Source organism: Carassius auratus, chromosome 10 (genome assembly GCF_003368295.1).
Source record: "Carassius auratus strain Wakin chromosome 10, ASM336829v1, whole genome shotgun sequence".
Lineage (NCBI taxonomy): Eukaryota > Metazoa > Chordata > Actinopteri > Cypriniformes > Cyprinidae > Carassius > Carassius auratus.
In genome coordinates this window covers 2,212,416-2,236,757 of record NC_039252.1, presented here as the reverse complement: position 1 = coordinate 2,236,757, position 24,342 = coordinate 2,212,416, and the positions used below count along the sequence as shown (strand labels likewise).

The window sequence follows — 24,342 nt, the reverse complement described above, 5'->3', positions numbered from 1 at the left end:
ATGCAACACGTTTGGCTTGAAAAGTTTGAAAAGTAAGTTTCTACCCTTATGAGCCAGTCATTTCATATTTCAGGTTTTAATAAAGTTGTTTTGTCTTTTCATCTTATAATAGATGTTTGAGATTGCCACTCAGTCATCATTAGTGCAGTCTTCTGGTTAAATGTTATTTTTGAGGAGGTCAGTTCAGAGTTTGACGTTATGTGTTTGGCTGTGATCAGAAGCATATGGAGTCCATTATCAACGCTAGATTACTCCATCACTATTACACTGCCCTTTTATTAACAGTAGCCCAGACCACGGATAAAGCACAGAATTACCACCATATGTTCAGAGCAGCGATTAAAGCATAACCCTTCGATAATCTATGCTTAATGGTTATTACTGAAGATGATGTGTCTTTATACTTCTCCAATCCCAGGATTTATATCATGGCAGGGAATAATATTTTTGGCAGCTAAGTTATGCTCCTCATTACCCCCCAAAAATGGAGATCTGAAAGGATGTTAAAGGCATGAATTAATACATATCCTTAAGATTAAATCAATGCATATGCTATAACTTATTCAATTTTTATATTTTGTTCATAATTAACATACATACAATATATAATTTTCTTTGTGCACTAATCATATAAATTGTAAACCAACAACCAAATCTAATATTTATAAAAGAGACATGAATCGATGTACTAAATGCTCTTTAATCTGCCATTAAAATATCCAACATATGTTTTTCATTCATTGAGTGACTAATCTGTCATATATAACCCTCTTAAATGATTAGACAATGCCAGGTTGGAGAAAAGCCAGTGTGCTCTTAGACAAAAATAAATAAATGAAATACAGCTACACAACATATATTAAAAGAGAATAAAAAAACAAAAAAATAGAAAACAACGTAATTGTTAAGTAGTTGCACGTGCTTTTGAGACAGGCATTTCTCAGGACTGCTAAATGTAAGCCTCCGCCAGAGAAGGACCCTTGCAGGAAGTAAGTGTAGTTCATAGAAATGTATACAATAACTTCTATTGGTCAAATGTGTTTTATGTTTTAACGGTCATAGTTTAATCCTTTCTTAATCAGTTTAAGATACAATACGCACATCGTTTGGAAACGACTGAACATGTTCTGTTTTTGTAGTCTATACATCGGGTTGTCTCGTTATTACAAAACTAAACGCAATCTACCAGCAACACATTACTCTATTTACACGATCTTTCAGTTCGTTGTGTATTATTATATGATTTTTAAATCAATCTGCATCACCTCATTTAAACCACTTGTTGTTTGGCAGCTCGTTTTAAATAAATGTAGGGTTTCCAAATCCTTAAAATGATGTCAAACACAGATGATGAGATGAAATGTTGTTTTGGAAGACAGTCATTGTGTGTAATCCAGAGTTCATGTGAATAAAAGCATTACTTGAACACTCTCAACTGACTATATGATACACAAAAAAAAAAAAAAAAAAAACAATCGTCGTGTTTAACGTTAGTCTGTTTTTTTTTTCTCCATTCAGTCCAGGCAAAGCCAAAATATCTTATCTATCTATCTATCTATCTATCTATCTATCTATCTATCATAAGTCTTAGTGGAGTGTGTCATATTCAGTTTCAGTGATGGCATCTCGTCGCGCGCTGAAAGCGGTTCTCATTGATCTCAGTGGGACGCTTCACATCGAGGATGCTGCAGTCCCTGGAGCACAGGAGGCATTAACCCGGTCAGTTTGTGCATATATATATATATATATATATATATATATATATATATATATATATATATATATATATATATAGATGCGTTCACAAAGAGACATTTCTGTCTGATGAAATATTTTAGAGGCAACAAATAGGACCGACACAATGCTGGAAATTGTCCATGGAACCCTAATCGGTTGCGGTATAATATTTTAAAATTAGTGTTTCTTTCTATAGTTCTTATTTTCTAGCAAACTAACGAACTACTGAGGAAAATGTAACGTTACGCAACACTATTTACACGCTTTTTAAGGTTTTCCATTGCTGAAATACTGAGCGATTATATTGGACATAATTCAGGTCATCAAGCTGTGCTGTTCATTCATGTTTATTTCGTGCTGTAACTATCGCTCACCTTTACAGCAATCTGTATTGTATGAACTTCTAGATAAAACTGATATTTTTCATATCAAATGTACAATTCCAGATCAAAATAAATGAAGCACAAAGTTTATTGTGATTAACAGATGGGAAGCCCATTTCAAATAATGCTTCTTGAAGTTTTTCTCATGTATCCACTAATAAACAGCATCAACTAAAAGACTGAATTTAGGCAATGGGTCTAAATATAATTGCTATAAGTTCATCAACGTGTAAATCAATTAAAAACAAATACATCAATTAAAATCAAGTAATCGACAGTATACTGTATGAACAAAATGGTATTATTTAAAACTTAAATACATGTCTGCCAACCTGAAATCAGCTTACCAAAACTATTTAATTCCATAACTCTTTTAGTGCAATTTTTAAGTTGAGATAGTTTATTGTTTGGTATTGCATAGAAACTAATTAGACGTGTACTTGTCCAGATTAAGACAGGCTCCAGTCACTGTCAAATTTGTGACCAACACCACGAAGGAATGTAAGAGGACCCTGTTTGAGCGACTGCGTCGGTTGAACTTTGACCTCCAGGAGCAGGAGATCTTCACATCGCTCACTGCGGCCCGTAATCTCCTGCAGCAGAGAGCAGTGCGCCCCCTACTGCTGGTGGAGGAGAGCGCTCTAGAGGACTTCACAGGTCAGCCTCTTGTTCATTTCTACAGCTTATCTGAACAGACGTAACATTCAGAACACCTAGCCAACAGTCAACAGTGTTGGGGAGCAACTACGTACATGTAGCGGAATTAATTTAATCACAAAATGTAATTGTAATTAGCTACAGTTACTAAGGGGAAAAAAATAGTAATTAAATTAGTCATTTTTGAAAATATAGACAATCAAAAAGTGGGTTACATATGATTCTCTTACACACACACACACACACAAACACAGATTTTATTGATTTCTTTCCCGAAATAAAATGACTGCTCTAAAATATGAGGGAAAAATTCAGGAGTTTAGGAAACAGAATAATATGGAAGCCAGTGAATAAAAAATAAAACAATTCTGGTTCCCATGTCTTGCAATTCTGACTTTATAACACACAATTGCGAGTTATACATTTATTTATTTTTATTTAGTGGCGGTAATGGGCTTCCATGCACAAGCTTTTTTTTTTTTTTTTTTTTTTTTTTTTAAACTGTTTTACTTCCTTTTTGGGTTTATGCATAGACTTTTTTTGTAAGATTAACTTTTCTTTTCCGAAGCATTGTTAGATGCCAGTGTTTCCTGTCATAGCTATGCAAAGATTTAATTAAAAAAATATATCAATAAAAACAATCATAGCTATTAAACTGTTTCTTGTAATTAACCTCAAATCTAAAAGTGAGTCTGATTTTGTGGAGGCTGTGGGGGACATTGGACACCCATTTTCCACAAGTTGTTGTGGTTAAAATTCCTCAGTGGTTGTAAAAACAACTCCCTTTCTACCTTGTCAAAAATTAGAGCACGTAAAGAGCGACGCGTTTCGGTGCTTGTCTCTTTAAATGATAATGAGCTGCTGCTCACCCCACCCGTCTCTTTCGTGGAAGAGCAAAGATGATTTGCAAGTAATCATAAAAGATATAAAGTGTGAGATTTAATTCTTCTGGAGGTGCAGCTGGATCACGAACAGTGAGTACTGATCCATCCTTGAGGTTGAACTTTTTAGCAGAACCTGCCTTGAGTTGTCCCTCGTTCAGAAAGCAGTCTGGAGTAAAAGGATTTGCGCAGATGAACAATTTCAGGTGTATTCGGTGGTGCAATACAAATGCATTGCTTACGAGACATTGTGGCTACAGCTGCTCGAGCGTGGAGAAAATGATTCGAATCAAATGTAATGTTACATTACTTTAATAAAGTAATTGAAAAGTTACACTACTTATTATATTTTAAATAGAGTAACTTGTAATCTTAAACATATAACATTTCCAAAGTAACCTTCCCAGCGCTGCCAGTTAAAAATACTTGAGCAACCGTGATACACACTAGCATCGAAGTAATGAGGAAAGCACTGACATTAAAAATAAAATTAAAAACACACAGGCTAAAACACAGTTTTAGAAGAAAAAAAAAAAAAACTGCTTTGTTTTCCATGTTTGTCATAGAAGGGTTTGTGTTGATCTTCTTTCCTATGCTGCAGGTTTGGAAACTTCAGATCCTAATGCTGTTGTGATTGGATTAGCACCTGAACACTTCAACTACCAGACACTCAATAAAGCCTTCCGGTACACGATTTTAGAAGATATTCATAGATCATTTAAACAACATGTAAATATTAGAATTGTCCCACTGAGTGGCTGAAATATTGCTTCTAATATTAGACTCATTTAATCAGACTGATTTTAGATGGTGCCCCCCTCATTGCCATCCATAAAGCACGATACTATAAAAGGAAGGATGGGTTGGCTTTGGGACCGGGTCCGTTTGTGACGGGTCTTGAGTACGCGACTGACACCCAGGCCACAGTGGTGGGTAAACCAGAGAAAGCCTTCTTCCTGGAGGCTTTACGAGACCTGAACTGCTCACCGGAGGAGGCTGTGATGATAGGAGACGTGAGTATGAATATGCATAGGACTCTAATATTTGGGTCTGAGTCTGTCAGATAGATAGATTTTACTTCACAAAAATAAGAAAAGAATAGAGTGTATTTCAGGACATTAATTTATTTATTTTATAATAAAATGAATAGAAAATAGTATAAATATTATTAGGTCTCTACATCATGGTAATTTTTTCTTTTTCTAATTCTGTGGAGAACATTTCTGGGTCATGTTTCACATTAAATTAAATTAAATTGCACTAATAAAATTAGGCCATGCAAAAATCTTAATTTTCTTCATACAAAATATGATGTATTTTTTTTTATTTGTTGAAATATTGAATACAAAAGGCCATTTCTTTATGAAATGAATATATTAATTTGCCTTTTAATTTAGTCTGTCACCAACCACACTGTTATTGCACAGGATGCCAGAGATGATGTCGGTGGGGCACAGAATGCAGGAATGCTGGGAATTTTAGTAAAAACTGGTAGGCCTCATTCTTAATATGCACTTGTGTTTTCATAATGTAGTATTATTATTTTTTTTGCTGAATAATAATGATCTTTTGCAGGTAAATACAGACCTGGTGATGAGGGTAAAATTAACCCGCCACCTCACCTGATGTGTGACAGCTTTCCAGAGGCTGTCAATCATATACTTGAAAATCTCTTAGGATCTAAATAACTGGAAAACTGACAAAAAAGAAAGAAAATAAATGGAGGAATATTGGTACTGTGTAGTTTGATTATTGTTTAACTGTTCCTTATAATATCATTGCACTTCCTATGCATTTATTCTGATGTACTTAAAATAAATAAAACTAAATCGAAACATGAACTGTGAAAACAAACTGTAGTTGAAAATCGTTTTTAATATTTCCTTTAAAAGGTTTTTCTAGTGAGAAACACAGCATGTCATTATAAATAGAGTAGGTAGTAGTACGCTGAAAACATGTTGGTTGCTGTAATAACAGTCCTTGTGTTATACTGAGATCATGTGTCAGACAGATTCGTACTCTTGCTCCCAGGCTGAGTATCTATCCATCAGACATCTGGCTGACGGTTTGGTGTGAGCAATCACCTCCAGGAAATCTGCTGTGGTCACAGTTTCTAGTTCAATAACCGGCATATTGGACTGACCTGTGAAGATGCATGGTGTAATGGAGACTGTGAATTGTGGGCAAAACAGGATTTCGTGATGAAACAGCAATTTAATTTCGCTCAGAGCGGGACGTGGCATATTTCTTACCTTCAATGTGATTTTCAAGGGCGTCAAAGATTTTTCGCACAGGTCTCATAGCCGCCTCCTTACACACTAACCTGATATCTGACCCAGAGTAACCTCCTGTCCTCTGAAACATCAGGACAGGAACATATCAGGACAATTGTCTCAATAGTATCTATGTGTCTGTCTGCCTGTCTGTTTATCTGTCTGTCTGTGTTTATGTCTGTCTGTCTGTTGTCTGTCTATCTATCTGTCTGTCTGTTGTCTGTCCGTCGGTCTGTCTGTCTATCCATCTGTCTGTCTCTTTATCTGTCTGTCTGTCTGTTTATCTGTCTGTCTGTCTGTCTGTTATCTGTCTGTCTGTCTATCCATCCGTCTGTTGTCTGTCTGTCTATCTGTCTGTCTGTTGTCTGTCTGTCTATCTGTCTGTCTATCTATCTGTCTGTTGTCTGTCTGTCTATCTGTCTGTCTGTCTGTTTATCTGTCTGTCTGTCTGTCTGTTATCTGTCTGTCTGTCTATCCATCCGTCTGTTGTCTGTCTGTCTATCTGTCTGTCTGTCTGTTTATCTGTCTGTCTGTCTGTCTGTTATCTGTCTGTCTGTCTATCCATCCGTCTGTTGTCTGTCTGTCTATCTGTCTGTCTGTTGTCTGTCTGTCTATCTGTCTGTCTATCTATCTGTCTGTTGTCTGTCTGTCTGTCTATCTGTCTGTCTGTCTGTTTATCTGTCTGTCTGTTTATCTGTCTGTCTATCCATCTGTCTGTCTATCCATCCGTCTGTTGTCTGTCTGTCTATCTGTCTGTCTGTTGTCTGTCTGTCTGTCTGTCTATCTATCTGTCTGTTGTCTGTCTGTCTATCTGTCTGTCTGTCTGTTTATCTGTCTGTCTGTTGTCTGTCTGTCTGTTTATCTGTCTGTCTGTCTATCTATCTGTCTGTCTGTCTGTCTGTCTGTTTATCTGTCTGTCTGTCTATCTATCTGTCTGTTGTCTGTCTGTCTGTCTGTCTGTTTATCTGTCTGTCTGTCTGTTTATCTGTCTGTCTGTTTATCTGTCTGTCTGTCTGTTTATCTGTCTGTCTGTTGTCTGCCTGTCTGTTTATCTGTCTGTCTGTTGTCTGTCTGTCTATCTGTCTGTCTGTCTGTTTATCTGTCTGTCTGTTGTCTGTCTGTATGTTTATCTGTCTGTCTGTCTGTATTATATGGTTTCTCTCACCTGTGCCAGTGAGTCATAGTCCAGCTCTGTCCGTAGCTCCACCCCCCCTGTGTTACTAACTGGAGGCAGCCAATGACTGATCATGGCTTGTCTGGCAGGGGCAGATGGCAGACCCACCAGTATACGCTTCTCCAGTCTTCTCAGCATGGCATGGTCCAACTCCCTGAAGACAGATTAGAAAGATTATAAGGAAAACCATAACAAAAGAAAAAAATAATATTGTTTCCTCACAATAACTCCTTACCAAGGTAAGTTTGATGCAGCAAGCACAAAGACAAGATCGTTTGATCGTGCCAGTCCATCCATCTGAACTAGTAACTCCGTCTTCATCCTTCTACTGCCCTCATGATCACCTCTTAAAGAGATGTAAAGAGCAAAACAGAAATTGTGTATTTTAATTGTTATGGACCGTGTCCTAGGAGTGAGATTTCAGGTTGTTTTATAAGCTTCCTGTCAGTGAAAGTTACAGGCTCATGCTCACCCTTGGCCAACCCCTCGCTGGCTCATCACTGATTCCAGCTCATCCAAGAAAATGGTGGATGGAGCGTGATATCTTGCCAGCTCAAACAAAACCTGTAGAATATTATAACATGAGGGAAATCAGTGTTTCGCTGAGCACAACCTTTCCCCCACACATCTCATAAAACAACAAAATAACACAAATCTGAGAAAATAATGTCTCTCCGGACCCGAACCAGCTTCTCAGAGTCTCCCCTCCATTTGCTGACAATACTGGATGCAGAGATGTTGAAGAATGTTGTGTTGCACTCCGTGGCCACAGCTTTGGCCAGCATCGTCTTTCCTGTGCCTGATTTTTGAGCGACAGTCATCACATTAAGATCATATCACACACAAAATTTGTTATGTTTTATATTCAGGGACTGAATATTCATATTTTCACAAATGGATTTACACAAACAGAAAACAGACCTGGCGGTCCATACAGGAGTAAACCCTTCCATGGTGCCAGAATTCCAGTGAACAACTGCGGATACTGAAAAAAAGATTGTGGTTAGAACCAGATACCACTTTATCTTTATCTAATACATGATATGGTCCAAGTATTAACAAAACTGAGCCTCAAAATGTCCTTCAGCATAATGTGATGTAATCATATTCTTCATACAGTTTTGACTTTAAGTGCTACAAGCAGAATTTCCAGGTAATTCTGTACGACAGCAGGCTCCTTCACCACATGATCGAGTCGGGGAAGACAAATAACGCTTGCATTTCCTGTTTGTCGGGAGCGTATTGTGGATTTGTAGTCATCAGCAGAGAGGCCAGAGATGAGGCGGAGATGTGAGCGGTCAGATTGGATGGTATTCAGGTATAGATTTCATGTCATCTTAAGAAATAACCCAGAGCCCGGCTTTCCTCTAGCCTTTAGTGGAGATGTATTCAGAATCGAAGGCAGGCGGCAGCTGGAGAAATACCAAAGTGTTTAGCGGCCAAGCACCTTAATGGGGTAGACGACAGCTTCTTTGACTAATCGCTTGGCAGCCTCCAGGCCTATAATGTCGTCCCAGCGCACGTTGGGGTTGTGTAAATAGATATCCTTTATGGAGAGACAGGAGAGAAAGATGAAATGGAGTGCTTCAATAATACATGTCCCAGCTTGTGTATGTATCTGCACACACACACACACACACACACACACACACACACACACAATAATATTGGGATGTGTCACACTGTATCATAAAACAGACTGCATGCTGCTCTCTAGTGTTGAATCAGTGTTGGAATTGCACAGTATTTTTCATTATTAAAAATTTATCTGATTGTCGTTACACATGTAATGCTTCATGAAAAAAAATATCAAATGATATATATATATATATATATAAATACAATTATATATATATATATATATATATATATATATATATATATATTCTTCATAATATTTCCCTAACATAGCACAAAACTGCCGCACAAGGGAAGTAATTTCATAAACATTGACTTACTCTGCTAATAACCGCTGCAAGTTCCCTCATGTCACTGTTCATCCCAGTGAAGGCACTTATGGGTTTCAGCAAACGCTCCTGTCAGAATAAAGGATGAGGGATGTTTCAGAATGATTTTCTATCACAGCTGTTTCAGTTGCTTTGAATCTGAAGTAAACATGCAGTTGACCTACTGAGAGATCTGTGCAGGGCACGACTGAGTCTTTAACTGCATCAGGAATCAGACTCCTGTAATCAACCTGATGAAGAGAGAAAGAAAGTCATGTGGGTTTTAAACTGCATGAAGGTGAGTACAGAACATGATGACAAAATATTATTTATTGAGGCAAATGTTTGAATAAACAAGCCTTAAAAAAGAAAGACCTTTCTCATGTGTGTCCCATCTTCTGCCCCGGTCCTGATGAGAGGAGACACGTTCAGACCAAACCCTGATGCGTCCGCAGGCGTCAGCCGCTCTCCTTCCTGCACAGAGCATGCAAAGCGACTCTGTCTTGTTTACAGAGTATATAATAGTTTCTTCAAACCAAAAAAAAAAAAAATTATAAGTTTGTAGACTTACACTGGATTTGCTGGAGTCTCTTCCTGTTAGTTTAGATTCAGTCTTTTTAACAGTGTTTCTGGATGGAGGTCGCTGGGCGGAGCTGATTTTTGGGAGTGTGTGACTGGATGATGACGTCCTTTCACAAATTAATACACACATGGTGAATAAAAACATTTGAATGTTCTTGTGGTAAAAGTACTATACATACCTTCTTTTACCACAGCTCTTTACTAGCCGACCCTCTCCTATAAAGAAAAATTACACTAAATAATAACCTTTATTAACATTTTAACAAGTATTATTACACTATGAATGGCTTTTTATGTACATGCAAACACACACACACACACACACACACACATAAATAATACAACAATATTTATGAAGTTTCACAGAAGTAAAAAGTAAAATCTCACCTTGTTCTGTCAGTTTCTTTGTCAGTTTGGGATATTTCTGAAACTTTACTAAATAATAACTCTCATATTCCATAAGAACGGTCTCCAGGTCAACATTATCACACACCTCAAAACGGCATAAAGCAAAACTGCTTTCTTTTTCTAAGGCTTTAGCTGAATCCATATACCTGTGCAGTCAAAGAGAGAAATGACTTAAATGTATTTGCACTTGTGTCTTTAAATGTGTTGTTATTGTGTGTTGTTAAATGTAATGTTATTTGGCGTTGATGGCATTTTAAGAACTCACCCCTCCTCCATTAAATGATGATAAATCAAAACCAGTAAATTTCTCCTGCGCGTCTCTGTTCTGAGTTCCTCCTGAGAAAAATACATTCGTAAAACGTTTATTTAAAATAACATCCTCAAACTAAATGTCACGACTTTAATATGGTCCCTTGCAGCAACTGTAGTACTAGTAGCATATTTTGCGTGATATGAGTGAATATTAATTGTATCTCAAACTGATACATTTGAGCTGTAACAGATAATCGATGAATATTTGTATCCGTCAGATGGCGCCAAATCTCACACTGAGGGAAGCGCGAAGACGGCATTACAGGTTGCTATGACGACACAGGACTCAAATAATGTAAACACGCGGATTAGTAATCACTAGCCGTCTTGCCATTTGTAAAAAGAAATTATCCGAAAGGCTATATAAAACGATAAAAAGGCACTCGACTTCATTTATCTCACAATATTTGTATTTATACACTTACACACTTTCCTCTTTACACGCAGTTACACGAATATTATTTGCTCAACACATTACAGTCTTTCGCGTGAAATCATAGAGAACAAAGTTTAACACGACAGCTCCAACAACATCTTGACTTCAGCACTCACTCACCGCCTCTCTGGCCTGATTAGCAGTCCTTATGGCTTGATAAGAGAGATCCATGCTAATATGAACACACACACACACACACACAAACACACAGCAGCGAGCTGCTGAAATGAGCGCGCGCGCGCGCGTGATACTGCCGCTGATCACCAGCAGGCAAAACTACATAAAAGACAGGCCAAAACATTTAGAATAATGCTCACCAAGACTGAATATATTTAATAAAATATCCAGTACAATTTGTAATTTATTTATTTTACAATTTCTAATAATTATTTCTATTTTAAAATATTGTTAAAATGTAATTTATTTCTGTGACGTAAAGCTGTATTTTCTGCATCATTACCCCAGTCTTCAGGGTCACATGATCTTCAGAAATCATTTACCACTCAGTTATTATGAAAAGTTATTGATGCTGAATTATTAATAATATAATGAGTATCAATGTAATAATAATAATAATAATAATAATACATTTGGTCAATGGGCAGCCAAAGGGAGCTCGGCTGACATAATATTTTTGTGGAAACCATGATTTATAACATTACATTACTCACCCCAAACTTTTGAATGGTATCGTTTCCACAAAAAATATTTAGTAGCAAAAACATTCTAACACTGATGATAATAACAAAATGCTTCTTGAGCAGCAAATTCAGTATGATAAACTAAATAATAAAAATAAATAAAAAATGAAATAAAAATAAGTCTTTGTACATAAAATATATATGTATGTATGTATATATATATATATATATATATATATATATATATATATATATATATATATATATATATATATACATACATACATATATTCTTTTTTTTGTCACATTCCTTATTTAACAGATACACGATAGAAATTTATTTGCCAGATACATAATAGAAAACAAACAAAATAATTTCTAAATAACTTTAAATAAAAGACTTCACCAATACCAATTAATAGGTTTATTCTGGAGCGACTGCGGGCTGAACAGGAGACGGATCAGTTCTGAACAATGTATCTCATGAAAAATAAAGGAACAATTAATATTCATTAGTATATTTAATGTGAAAAGAGTGTGATCTGGAAATACAGGAAGCTACCTTTTGATTGTTTTATCCATACCTCGTAATAACCGTTTAAAGACAGTATGGAGCTGCTAAAACATCTTGCCACGTTCAAACAAACACTGTGTTGACCACAACTGTGTTTCACTTTTAGAAAAGTCATCTAATAAACTCTTTGTACAGTACGGAAAATAAAACTTCAATCATTGGAAAAGTAATCACAAGAAGTGTTTTCCATAGATCCAGGGTGTGGCAGACGCACAGCTGATGTTGTGGTCAGTCATCAGAATAACTCAGAGATGTGTGTGTGTGTGTGTGTGTGTTTCAGAGGACGCCGGTCTCAGTGAGGAAAGTGCTAGCCTCCAGGATCATACTCTTCACATAAACACGTACAGTATAAAACAGAGTCAGAAAGTCCTGTGTGCTGAAGACGGTGTCGGCCAGAGCAAAGCCCAGCGTGGAGGGGATGAATCCTCGGCCGTACTCCACCATCCAGGTCCCGGCGCTCCACTGCACTGACGTGGCTTCTCCCACCGCGTGCACGATCGTGTCTCCTGCCACCACAAACACAGGCTTCACCCCACCGTCAGACTCACGTGTGTGTGTGTGTGTGCGGATGAGACGTGTGCTGGCTGTACCTGGATAGTACGTCTCGCTTTTAGTGCTGCCTTCTCTCCACTGCCTGAAGGTCCCAGAAATGATGGTGTCTGATATCTCTGCCCAGTAACGACCTGAAGGAGGAACGTGAGAATACAAGACACCCTAATGTGGAAAAACAGCCAGATTTGGTGGCATTGCTGCATTTACTGTTGGAGCACACATATGATGTGGGGGAAAAAAATGTGCGTTATTTATTTATCTATCTTTCCACTTTTTTATGCCATACTTTTATGGCGATCTCTGAATAAATTATACAAGGTACACAATTCACAAAAGGTTATAAAAGACATTTCAGATGTACACTAGACAAAAATTTTAAATATAAAATACATTCAGGTGATACATTTTTAAATAAATCAGTAAGACACACCTCTAAACAGTGGAATCCAATAAAATATGCTTCACGGTTATTTTCGTTTGGGAAGTAAGGCATGATGTTGGTTCTTTTACCTTTTCATAAATATCCATGTGTAGATCTTGTTTTTTTCAAGATCTTAATTTATCACAATAATTCATAAATCTTAAACTACTCATAAGTAGCACAGTTAAATACATTGTATGGGTCAAAATCAATTATTTTTCTTTTATGCCACAAATCATTAGGATATTAAGTAAAGATCATGTTCCATGAAGATATTTTTGGGAATTTCCTACCGTAAATATATCAAAACCTTTTCAAACACAATTTTATTTTTGATTAGTAATATGCATCACTAAGGACTTAATTTTTTAGACAATTTTAAAGGTAATGGTTTTTCAAAATATTTTTTTTGCAACCTCAGATTTCAGATTTTCAAAAAGTTGTATCTTAATATTGTCTAAATATTGTCATATACTAACAAAACAAAACAAAACAAACAAGAACAACAACAAAATCAACCCTTATGACTAGTTTTGTGGTCCAGGGTCACAAATAAGTACAATTATAACAGTGTTGCTTTAGAATTATTTATACACCAAGATATGCCAACAAAATTTCGAAATGGACTTATTTATATTTGTAGTCATTATTTATTACTTCAGTCATTTAATAATTATTTATATAAAGTATTTATATGTTTAGTTTTCACTTAAATTTTAGTTCACACACACACACACACACACACACACACACACACACACACACACACACATATATATATATATATATATATATATATATATATATATATATATATATATATATATATATATATATATATTTTTTTTTTTTTTTTATTATTATTATATTTTGGACTTTGATATTTCTATGTATCTTTATTTGATAGATTTAACCTATATTTATCACTTTTCATTAAATTTTTTAAGTATATGTTTTCATCTAATATTAATATTTTATAGATCAGTTTCAAATTACACATACAATTTAAACTGTCAATAAATTACTAAAATGTAAAAAATGAAAAATAAATAAATAAATAAATGAATTAGAAAAATTTAGTTTTATAGTCCTATTAATTGTAGTAATATTTCAACTTACTTCATTTTAGTTAAGAGCTAAGGTAAAACACCACCTCCACCACCAAAAAAAAGAAAGAAATTGGGAATAGAAAAAATTTGACATATTTTGTCTATTAAGATCATATGACCATTTTTTATTTAAAAATATTTCTTTAGTTTTTGTTTTCAATTCCCTTTATTGCTGATGGTGATTATTATCAATAGTTTTTTTTACAGCATTAGAGTAAAACATTATGTACTAATTTATATTCTATACAATACAGCTGTACACAATTGTTTTCAATTATTATTATTCTGCAACAAGTTAATTCGAACTTAGTAATAAATATTAAAAAAATAATAATGTTGGAGTGCAAAAAGTCATACGATCCTATAGTATTCTTTATTTTTGATTTTTTTTTTCTTCCTTTCTTTTAATTTTGAGGACACACATGCCCTGGAGATGTTCTTGACCCACCCGAGTGTCCGCCTGTGTCCACGGCCGTCCCGAACAGCAGCACATACTCTGTGAGAGAGGCGTGCAGCAGACACATGGAGCCCATCCATCCACCTGCGTTCACAAACACCCACTGCAGGTCTTCATCGGGCAGGATGTGACCCGGGTACCTCTTCCTCAGCTCCAGCACCACCTTAGAGAAGGCTTGCTCGTGGTCCTGGCCTGAGGCACACACACACACACACACACACACACACACACGCACACACACACATCACACATCCAGTTTGACTGGGTTTACACATCTATCAGACAACTGACAAGCTGGGAAGAGTCATTAATGGAGAGTTATGTTATTAGATGTGCTATTAGCTCAAAATATATTTTAAACAACTCTTTTAGACAGACAATATAACTATCTGAATACAACTTTTAAGCTTTGTGTTGCTAGGAAGAACAAGAATTACTGCAACATCATGTCAACAGATGTGACTTCAGAATAGAACTCACCTGCATACTGTTTGGCTACCCTGGCAACATCTTCTTTTGTAAAGACATACTGTTTATTTGCCATCCAGTATCTTATAAACTGAACTGTCAACGCCAGAAACCCGAGAACCACCACCGTTTTTAGAATAAAGCGTATTACAGACATCTTAAACCGGGTAAAAACGACTGTTTGAAAGTAAACCGCTGACTAAGATTGCGAAAGACATTAAACAAGACTTCATTCAGACGCACAGCATGATTGCACACACGACAGGTGACGGGCGATGACGCGAGGTGACGTCACGTCGGTGGCAACCAATCGGGTGCCACAAGCGGGGAGTTCTAGTCCAATGAAATCGCTCAGGGCGCTACACGGAAGAAGGCGGTGCATGTTTATCATCAATAAACCACCAAAATACGCAAAATACACAAAGCAGCTTTTATTGATACAGTGAAACATATCGAAGAAATGCATGTATTTATGTATGTGGTATTATTAATGTTCTCGGGGAGCCTGTAAACAGTGCCAGCACAGTTCGGTTTATTCATCTTTAGAAGCCAAGTACTGCGTTTTATTTGCGCAGCACTGTTCACGTGAGGCTCTTAAGGAGGGAGGTCAAATGAAAACTTGCACCTCTAGAAAGAAACAATCAATTGATTCATGTTAAAATCCCCGTGACTGTGATCGGATATATTTCGTAAGCTCGGGAGATTATATTAAGCAGTAAAATGGACAGTTTCAGTAAACCCACGTTTGATCCTAAAGGTAAGGAATGTTTTGACATGTTGACACTTGTGTATATTTATGTTCTAAGCTTTGAACTCTGCGTGATTCACAGAGAAAACTTAAATACCATGCAATAATCAGTTTTTGTTACTATTCCTTTGATTTGAATCCGCTGAAAATGTTCTAGTTGATAGATGAGTCACGTGACGGCTGGAAGCGGATCATGTGATTCATGTGATTCGGTGGGAAGTCCGAGTCATTTTACCGAATCGGTTCGTTTGGACAGTTGGTCAATGAAGCGGTTCAAATGGTTCAAACTCATATTACTAGTTCACTTTAAGAGTCATTCTAAAATAAAATAAATTTTTAGTATTTTTTATAAATGCTATTGTTTATCACAATGCTTTAAAATAAGTATAGGTTACTTGGGATTTCATTTTATGATAGTTATGTTTGTTTTAAACTGTCAAATTGTCCTGCAAAATTAATTTACAAGCTCTTTTAAAAAGACTATAAAAAGATTATTTGTGGTTTGTGATTTAGAAATGAACACACTGAGTGGCAAAGTTCTGCCTGTTACCTTTCGAATCAAATCTCACATGATTCTTGACTTTGTTTCAGAGCATCAGCATTTAAGGTACAATCCCCTGCGGGACTCCTGGGTTCTGGTCTCGGCTCACCGGATGAAGCGTCCGTGGAAAGGACAGGTGGAGAAACCCCCAGAGGACAACATCCCTCGACACGACCCACACAACCCCCTCTGTCCCGGCAGCGTGAGGGCTAATGGACAGGTGAGCAAGACGGCTAGTACTTTTAACAGTACTGTAGCTTTGCAGGTAGTTTCTTGAAGCATCTTGGAGACGTTGCCACAGATCTTCTGGATTGAGTCTGTCTCAGTTTGTTCTGTTTCTTCAAGAGATCTTCACTGTCCTTTCTGCTCGTGCAATAATAATATGCAAATCAGCATATTAGAATGATTTGTGAAGGATCATGTGACACTAAAGACTGGAGTATGATGATGCTGAAAATTCAGCTTTGATCACAGGAATAAATTACATTTTAACAATATATAGAAAACAGTCATTTTACATTTGTAATACTATCTCACTTATTATTATGTTCATTTTTTTTATCAAATAAATGCAGCATTGTCAAAGCCTTGCAATGTCATAGAGACTTATCAGATTGTTATAAAACGGTCCATTTACAGGATTTTAAACATTCATGAGCTTCTAGTTATAGGCTGTTGACACCTCTGGCTCAGCCTGCGGCATCATGGGAGCTTTTTATACGAAGACAGATGAAAGTGTCTTCTCTGTGGAAAGTGATGTGTCTGCATTCTCTGACTAAGCAGAAAAATGCGGTGATATCCTTTCCTTGAACGTACATTTCTCTCCATCTGCCCGTGTGAGTTATACAGCGATGGATATTCACTGGCATAGTTTATTTAAGCCTGACGAATGTTCCTGGCTGACTCTCTCATTCCTGGACATTATTATTTAATGATTAATTAAATACAGAAAGTTGCCAGGCTACTTCACATTCAGATTAGTTCTTGAACTCACTTTTTCACGTTGTTCAGATATCCGTTTGGCTGGAAGCATCTTGTCTAATCGGATATTATGTCAAGCTGAGGAAGAGCAAACTGAAGGAGAGAGAGCGCTCAGGGATGTTTTCCTCTGTTTTATTGCAGGTGAATCCTGAGTATGACAGCACGTTCATGTTTGACAATGATTTCCCTGCTCTCCAGCCTGACGCTCCAGATCCCGGTATGATCTACCGTCCCATTCAGTCCTCACTTTAGTTCAGAGTCATATCTACTGCTAACTTCCTGCTGGGTGTAATTGTAAAACATTTAATGTGCAACTATGATCTGTATGCTAGTGAAGCATTTCATTTCAATGTTTTAACAGTTTGCTGATCATCTGTTTTATTACTGGTTCTAGGATCAGATCATCATCCACTTTTCCAAAGCAAAGCAGCCAGAGGTGTTTGGTGAGAACAGTTTATTTCTTCTTCTTTTAAGAACGAAAATGACCAACTAGTACTGCTGGCGTTACTGTTAACAAACAACGCTTAAGCCTAAATATTCAGATTAGGCATGAGTCTCATTGTGCACTGTTTGTAAGAGAAGAAGGATTTTATAAATTGTGTGACTTGTTACAGAGAGGTGTGCGGTTACTTTTCTAAATGAGCAGATATATGATAATGTAAACAACTATGATAATCGAAGCCACTAGGCGAGTACTAGGTCATTCCACAGACAAAAAAAAAAAATCGTGACAGAGTGTAAACAAATGAAAAATAAATATTTAATAAGCAAATGATTATTATGTAGTACAAATAAATAAATAAATACATTTATAACATAAATGCAAATAACGAATAAATAAATACATTTGATATAAATAAATAACTTCAAATAAATACATTTATTTATAAAGTTAAAGATAACTAAGTAAATAAATAAATAATGAATAAATAAACTGATAAATGCATTTTATATAAACAAACAAATAAATTGAAATAATAAATAAAAAAGTTATTATTTGGAATTATTTAATTTTCCTTTTCACAAGTCTTTTTGAAAATCATCTGATCAATTGCAATTGTTCATTCACAACCATAATTTTCTGTGTCTGTAGATTTATAAATGTAACATTTTAGTCAAAATGGTTGGGGGGGGGGGGAATAATCAAATTAATAGAAAGTAAATATTTTCCAGATACCCTTTTACAGCTATAATAATAGATCTTTATAAGATTAAATTATATAGATGCATCTATTTTTTGGGGGGTTCCCTCGGAAGGGGATCATCACATTTGGGGGATCTTTGGCATCAAACAAACAAACAACAACAACAAAAAAAGGGGGATTAAAAGATGCTTATCCAAAGAAACTTACAGTAGGTTCTTTCCTCTTGGTCCTTACTCGCCCAGATCTTTAACCAGGTCCATGCCACCCTCCCTATTTTATATTATTCTTCATTTTCCTTATAACAGTATATATTTTTATTTATTTATTTTTTTCATTTACATCTATATTTAGTCATTTTGGAGACGCATTTATCCAATGCAACTTATAATTAGAGATACATAAAGTGATTAATCTTAAAGAGGCAAACAGACACAGGAAGTGCTCGTAATACCAAGTTTTAGACATTGTTCAAATAAGTACAAGCTAGAAAACAAAGGAATAAATAAAGAAGAGTTTTTTGTTTGTTTGTTTTTTAAGATGAAGTCAAGTAATTTAGAAACAGATGAGTTTTCAGCTGTTGTTTGAAAATTTTCAGTGATTCAGCTTTCGGATAGAGGTGGGAACATCATTCCACCAGCCAGGAATGTTGAACGAGAATGTTCTGGAAAGTGATTTTGAGCCTCTCTGTGATGGTACCAGCGGATCTCAGACTTCTGGAGGGGATGTAGACTTGTAGTAGTGAGTGGAAGTAGGTGGGTGCTGAGCCATTCTGAATCATTTGAAGAGGTTTGAGTGTGCTTGATGGAAGTCCAGCCACAAAGCATTGCAATAGTGCAACCTAGAAATGACAAGGGCCTGGATAAGAATTTGTGCAGCATGCTGCATTAGAAACGGCCTGATCTTTCTGATGTTGTGCAGTGCAAACCTGCAAGATTGAGCCTAGCTGGATGGAAAAATCATGCTGTAGAGTTGGAGTGGCAGGGAAGACAAGAAGCTCAGTCTTTGCCAGGTTGAGCTGTAAGTGATATTCTTTCATCCATGCCGAGATGTTCGCTAGACAGCCTGAGATCCATGCAGCTACTGTTGGATCATCTGGTTAAAATAAGATATAGAGCTGTGTGTCATCAGCATGGCAATGGTAAGAGAAGCCATGTGCCTGTATGATGGGACCGTCGTGTATGTCGTGTATATGGAGAAGAGGAGGGGTCCTAGAAGTGATCCCTGAGGAACCCCAGTGACAAGTTGATGTGCTTTGGATACCTCCCCTCCCTAGGCCACCCTTAACGATTTATTAGTAAGATATGATTCAAACCAGCGAAGTGGAATCGCTGTGAAGCCCAGTGATGAGAGGTTAGACAGAAGGATCTGATTATCGACAGTGTCAGAAGCAGTAGATAGATTCAGCAGAATAAGAACTGATGATTTGAAATCATATTTTGCAATCTCCAGGGCCTCCGTGACTGACAGTAGTACAGTCTCTGTTGAATGGCCACTCATGAAACCTGACTGGTTAGCATCCAGTTTGTTGTTCTGTGAAAGAAACAATGATATCTGGTTGAAAATAACTCTTTTTGAGGGTTTTCGCTATGAATGGAAGGAGAGAGACAGGCCTGTAGCTATCTGTAAGAGAAGTGTTTAATGTAGGTTTTTAGTGCAGTAGAGTTACCCAAGCCTGCTTGAATGCAGTGGGGAAGCTGCCTGTGAGGAGAGATATTTTGATGATGTGTGTGAGTGCTGTTAAGAGTGTAAGGGAGATTGCTTGGAGGAGGTGTGAAGGGATTGGGTCTAGAGGGCATGTTATAGGATGGCTGGAGAGGAGAAGTTTGGATACTTTTGCCTCAGTGAGGGGACAGAAGGAGAAGTGGGTGTGGTTGGTTTGAAGTCGTGTGTGTGTGGGACTGAGAACTGACTGCTTATCGCTCTGGTACATTAACACAGATAGCCATAGATTAGAGCACTGAGGGATATTTTGCAGCACAGTGCGTTATCTCTGTTATTGTGGCTCATGGTCCCTCTGTAGCACTGCTAATAAACTATTTCCCAGAGTTTAATCACACTGTGTGTAGAAATTGATTCTGCTGGCATCACCTCAGGAAAACGTTAGCTGAGAGGAAATAACTAAATGTTGTAGCAATGAGTTTGAGTCAAATCAAGGCTTTATCAGCATCGTGCTTGTTAGTGTATTATGTATTGTTATTTATGAAATCACAGTTTTTCATATTCTTACTTTGGTTTTGTGTTTTGGTATATCTTTAACAGTGTGACTTGAGTTATTAAAAAATCTGGGCTGGTAACTAAAACGTTTGAATGCTTAAAAGTGACTTCATGGTAAGTGCACTTACAGTCTTTTGGATAATGTCTGCTAAATAACAATTTACACAATGTACTGGCTGTTCACTTACAGTCATACAAAAATACCATTGTCTTTTATCTATTTTTTATTTTAGGTATTTTTGATCCTAATTTAGAATTTCTTACATTTTCATAATTTATATTTTAAATATCCTTTTTTTTGTTGTTGTTGTCATTTTTAGTTTTTGTATTACATTTTATTGCTTCATCATTTTGATTGAATTTTTTGATATTTTTAATTTATATTTTTGTATTTAAGCATTTAAACGTTGTATTTAGAAAAGCTAATAGTTTCTGTTAATATTATACAAGTAATAATATTAATATGTATATTTATATTCATAAATATTTAAATGTATACATCATACATAATATACGATTTTGAGTTGTATAATGCTTTTAAATTTCCCAACTTCTTAGCTGAAAAATAATTTGATTATACCAGCAGGCTAAAGACTAATCAGTACAATAATTTGTCAAAAATTGTATTCCCCTTTCTCTTTCTGGTCGTGTCATATTGTTAACACTAGGTGGTGCAGTCCTCAAAGAAGTGACAGAGGTAGACAAGTCTTTGTACAAAGTCATTCAGGCCCATTATACAGTATGTGAGCAGTGATCATCACATGGACATGTTTTAAGGGAGAGACACCATTAGATTGTCTCTTACCCTGATTTCTCTGATCCCTAGAGATTTCAGTTTTATCTCCTCCACACTGGACCATTTTATGCACTATTTTTGAAGGCAGAAGAGAACTTTACAGACACCCAGGAGGTACAGACGGAGCTCTGAAACAGCACCTGTGTGTGAAACCATCTAATTAGCAGAGCAGGCCGCAAACACACACACCCTGCCAACTGACGCTCAACTCTAATGCACTGGGATCTGACATTGTTTTCAAAGTAGTAAGAATAGCGCTCCAGGCGCAAACAAGTCAAGGACGCCTAATAGAGGGAACTGGCTGCCCCACATAAAGCCTGAAAGAGGAGAGTTTGGGAAGTTTGCACAGCTGTTGGGTTTCATTCAGGGCTGACATAATTACACTATGTGTTTATTCATAACTCTGTCGGGATGATTTTCAAAGGTGAAGTGTAACATCTACTGTATGTTTTATGATGAATGCTGCTTAGATCATAACTGCTGGAGAAATGTGAGATAGATGGATAGATAGATAGATAGATAGATTGACGGATAGATGGATGGATAGACAGATAGATAGATAGATAGATAGATAGATAGATAGTAGTCAGATAGATAGATAGATAGATAGATAGATAGATAGATAGATAGATAGATAGTAGTCAGATAGATAGATGATAGATAGATAGATAGATGATAGATAGATAGATAGATTGACGGATAGATGGATGGATAGACGGATAGATAGATAGATAGATAGATAGATAGATAGATAGATAGATAGATAGATAGATAGATAGATAGATAGATAGATAGTAGTCAGATAGATAGATAGATTGACAGATGGATGGATAGATAGATAGATTGACAGATGGATGGATAGACGGATAGATTGACAGATGGATGGATAGACGGATAGATAGATAGATAGATAGACGGATAGATAGATAGATAGATAGTAGTCAGATAGATAGATAGATAGTAGTAGTCAGTTAGATAGATAGATAGATAGATAGATAGATAGATAGATGGATGGATGGATGGATGGATGGATAGATATATATATAGATGGATAGATGGATAGATAGATAGATAGACGGATGGATAGACGGATAGATGGATGGATAGATGGATGGATGATACATAGATAGACAGACGGACGGATGGATGGATGGATAGACAGACAGATCGATAGATAGATCGATAGATGGATAAATATACGGATAGATAGAGGGATGGATAGACGGATGGACAGACAGACATAGATCTATCCAAAATATTGTTAAGAAGACGTTTTAAACGAATCTTGTGTGTTTGTTTTCAGTAAGGTCATGTGTTTCCACCCCCGGTCTGACATCACCCTCCCCCTCATGACGCCCGCAGAGATCCGCAAAGTGATTGACAAGTGGGCAGATCTGATCGTAGAGCTGGGGGCTGAGTACACGTGGGTGCAGGTTCGTACGTCCTCTCACTTCTTCTTCTTTTTTTTTGGTACACCTGTTACCTTGCATTCACAAGCAAAGCATTTTAATTTACTCTGCACTAAAACTCAGCCTTAAGACACATGACTCATCTTAAAATAACAGACATTTATCTCACTGTGACTCTCTGGGGGGCGTAGCAACTTAATGAAACATTTGCACCATTTGTTGCCTAAAGGAACGTTCTCTCTAGAAGCCGTGGAGTCACGGGGATGTGACTGCATAAGAGTGTGTGTTTAAAGGAGACGGAGGCAGGGACAGCGCTCGATCGGGTCCTGTCCCAGTCCTCCTCATCAGCACTAATTGGATCAATTGGGAGATGTTCTTCAGTCAGGGTGTCTCAGTGCTGATCAATGGCAGGCAGTGTGGAGCACTCCTCTGGCCTCTCTGGACACTTTAATGCTCCTGCCGGGGAATAATGGAGCACTTCAAACGGGTTCAGGGATATGAATGCAGTGAATTAAGATGTTTGTGCCAAAAGATAGTTAACTTATGAGCGTGAGAGAGTTTCTGAGCCTCTTTTTGACAGACTATAGATTCAGTTTAACGAAGGTTTTCTGCTTAAAGGTACAGAATCCTACACACTTTATCATTTTATGTTTTTCTCTGAAGTCCACTTATAATGTTAGTTATACTTCATATGCCGCAAACAGTTATAATTTAGTTTTATATGACTATTTTCCACCCTTTTTTCTTCTATTCCTTAACATTAATAGATTATTGGCCTCTGTTAGGACTGGCTAACCTTCATTTAACTGTATGGAACTTGTCCAGTCATTACTGGTACAGTCTGTGCTTTTTGTTTAGTGTCTTACTAGTTGCTTTTCAGTAGTAAACTTGCACGTTTTATTGCACCCACTGTCCCACACTAGGGGTAATGAGTCTTATTTTTTGGAATTCAATTAGTCCACTCAACTTTTTATTTTTATGTAACTGACTTAAAACTGCTATGAGAAATAAATAAATAAATGTGTACAACAGTTGTCCTTACAAACCAACTACTAGTTCTCCAGTTTTCCCACAAACTGATAAATAATAAAGGAGGACACTCATTGACTCCAAAGGAGCATAGAACACATCCAATACCAAATAAAACAAGAAAAGTGTATTCTCCTGGAGTGCAGGAATCCAATATACATTAAAGATATGGCTGTGTACCAACACCTTTTATAATGTACTTTTAATGATGTACGATACATAACAGCTACAAACTATCAAGGAGAGCAGTGCCATCAGTTACAGGGTTAATTTACCCTCAAATGAGAATTCGGTCATTAAAGGGATACTCCACCCCAAAATGAAAATGTCATTAGTCACTTACCCCCATGTCGTTCCAAACCTGTAAGACCTCCATTCACCTTTGGAACAGATTATGCTATCAAAGCTATCAGCACTGAACTGTACTTGAGAAGGGATTGCATTCTTGTGGTGCTCGCTTGCTTGTGT

At 36.7% G+C, this 24,342-nt stretch overlaps 4 protein-coding genes across 5 annotated transcripts in view; 2 read left to right on the top strand and 2 right to left on the bottom strand.

Annotated features, from left to right (window-relative positions):
• The first annotated feature begins 954 nt into the window (after positions 1-954).
• On the top strand, positions 955-5,365 carry LOC113109530 (haloacid dehalogenase-like hydrolase domain-containing protein 2). The gene is made up of 7 exons (XM_026273106.1): positions 955-989; positions 1,611-1,719; positions 2,569-2,777; positions 4,260-4,344; positions 4,455-4,671; positions 5,086-5,149; positions 5,234-5,365. Exons 2-7 carry the CDS (start codon positions 1,619-1,621, stop codon positions 5,344-5,346), a joined length of 789 nt encoding a protein of 262 aa, XP_026128891.1. The 5' UTR covers positions 955-989; positions 1,611-1,618; the 3' UTR covers positions 5,347-5,365.
• Positions 5,366-5,515: 150 nt separating this feature from the next.
• LOC113109529 (katanin p60 ATPase-containing subunit A-like 2) lies at positions 5,516-11,051 on the bottom strand. 2 transcript variants are annotated; one of them, XM_026273104.1, is made up of 16 exons: positions 10,910-11,051; positions 10,307-10,377; positions 10,021-10,187; positions 9,813-9,849; positions 9,623-9,740; positions 9,427-9,525; positions 9,237-9,302; positions 9,064-9,141; positions 8,553-8,723; positions 8,027-8,090; positions 7,786-7,904; positions 7,578-7,669; positions 7,341-7,451; positions 7,097-7,259; positions 5,911-6,013; positions 5,516-5,801 (listed from the first exon to the last, which is right to left on the bottom strand). In XM_026273104.1, exons 1-16 carry the CDS (start codon positions 10,958-10,960, stop codon positions 5,662-5,664), a joined length of 1,650 nt encoding a protein of 549 aa, XP_026128889.1. In that variant the 5' UTR covers positions 10,961-11,051; the 3' UTR covers positions 5,516-5,661. The 2 variants fall into 2 exon arrangements, with proteins under 2 accessions (XP_026128889.1, XP_026128890.1); XM_026273105.1 differs by having other exon boundaries at positions 8,553-8,651; positions 10,910-11,049.
• A 788-nt stretch (positions 11,052-11,839) lies between these two features.
• Positions 11,840-15,298, bottom strand: LOC113109528 (sigma non-opioid intracellular receptor 1-like). The gene is made up of 4 exons (XM_026273103.1): positions 15,024-15,298; positions 14,535-14,735; positions 12,595-12,687; positions 11,840-12,510 (listed from the first exon to the last, which is right to left on the bottom strand). Exons 1-4 carry the CDS (start codon positions 15,166-15,168, stop codon positions 12,281-12,283), a joined length of 669 nt encoding a protein of 222 aa, XP_026128888.1. The 5' UTR covers positions 15,169-15,298; the 3' UTR covers positions 11,840-12,280.
• Positions 15,299-15,412: 114 nt separating this feature from the next.
• galt (galactose-1-phosphate uridylyltransferase) overlaps positions 15,413-24,342 on the top strand; it is a 116,066-nt gene continuing 107,136 nt past the window's right edge. Inside the window, exons 1-5 of the mRNA XM_026273102.1 lie at positions 15,413-15,768; positions 16,351-16,520; positions 17,423-17,498; positions 17,676-17,724; positions 22,740-22,869. Coding sequence (XP_026128887.1) covers positions 15,732-15,768; positions 16,351-16,520; positions 17,423-17,498; positions 17,676-17,724; positions 22,740-22,869 — 462 coding nt within the window. The 5' untranslated portion in view covers positions 15,413-15,731. The remainder of the gene's footprint in view (positions 15,769-16,350; positions 16,521-17,422; positions 17,499-17,675; positions 17,725-22,739; positions 22,870-24,342) is intronic.

Coding starts and splice junctions, on each gene's coding strand:
- LOC113109528 (XM_026273103.1), bottom strand. CDS start 15,168: ATGTCTGTAATACGCTTTATTCTAAAAACGGTGGTGGTTCTCGGGTTT. Junction 14,736..15,023: donor GGTAGCCAAACAGTATGCAG/GTGAGTTCTATT, acceptor TGTGTGCCTCAG/GCCAGGACCACGAGCAAGCC. Junction 12,511..12,594: donor AAGCGAGACGTACTATCCAG/GTACAGCCAGCA, acceptor TTGTGGTGGCAG/GAGACACGATCGTGCACGCG.
- LOC113109530 (XM_026273106.1), top strand. CDS start 1,619: ATGGCATCTCGTCGCGCGCTGAAAGCGGTTCTCATTGATCTCAGTGGG. Junction 2,778..4,259: donor CGCTCTAGAGGACTTCACAG/GTCAGCCTCTTG, acceptor CCTATGCTGCAG/GTTTGGAAACTTCAGATCCT. Junction 5,150..5,233: donor GGGAATTTTAGTAAAAACTG/GTAGGCCTCATT, acceptor GATCTTTTGCAG/GTAAATACAGACCTGGTGAT.
- LOC113109529 (XM_026273104.1), bottom strand. CDS start 10,960: ATGGATCTCTCTTATCAAGCCATAAGGACTGCTAATCAGGCCAGAGAG. Junction 9,741..9,812: donor AAGAGCTGTGGTAAAAGAAG/GTATGTATAGTA, acceptor AATTTGTGAAAG/GACGTCATCATCCAGTCACA. Junction 9,142..9,236: donor TGCCCTGCACAGATCTCTCA/GTAGGTCAACTG, acceptor TTATTCTGACAG/GAGCGTTTGCTGAAACCCAT.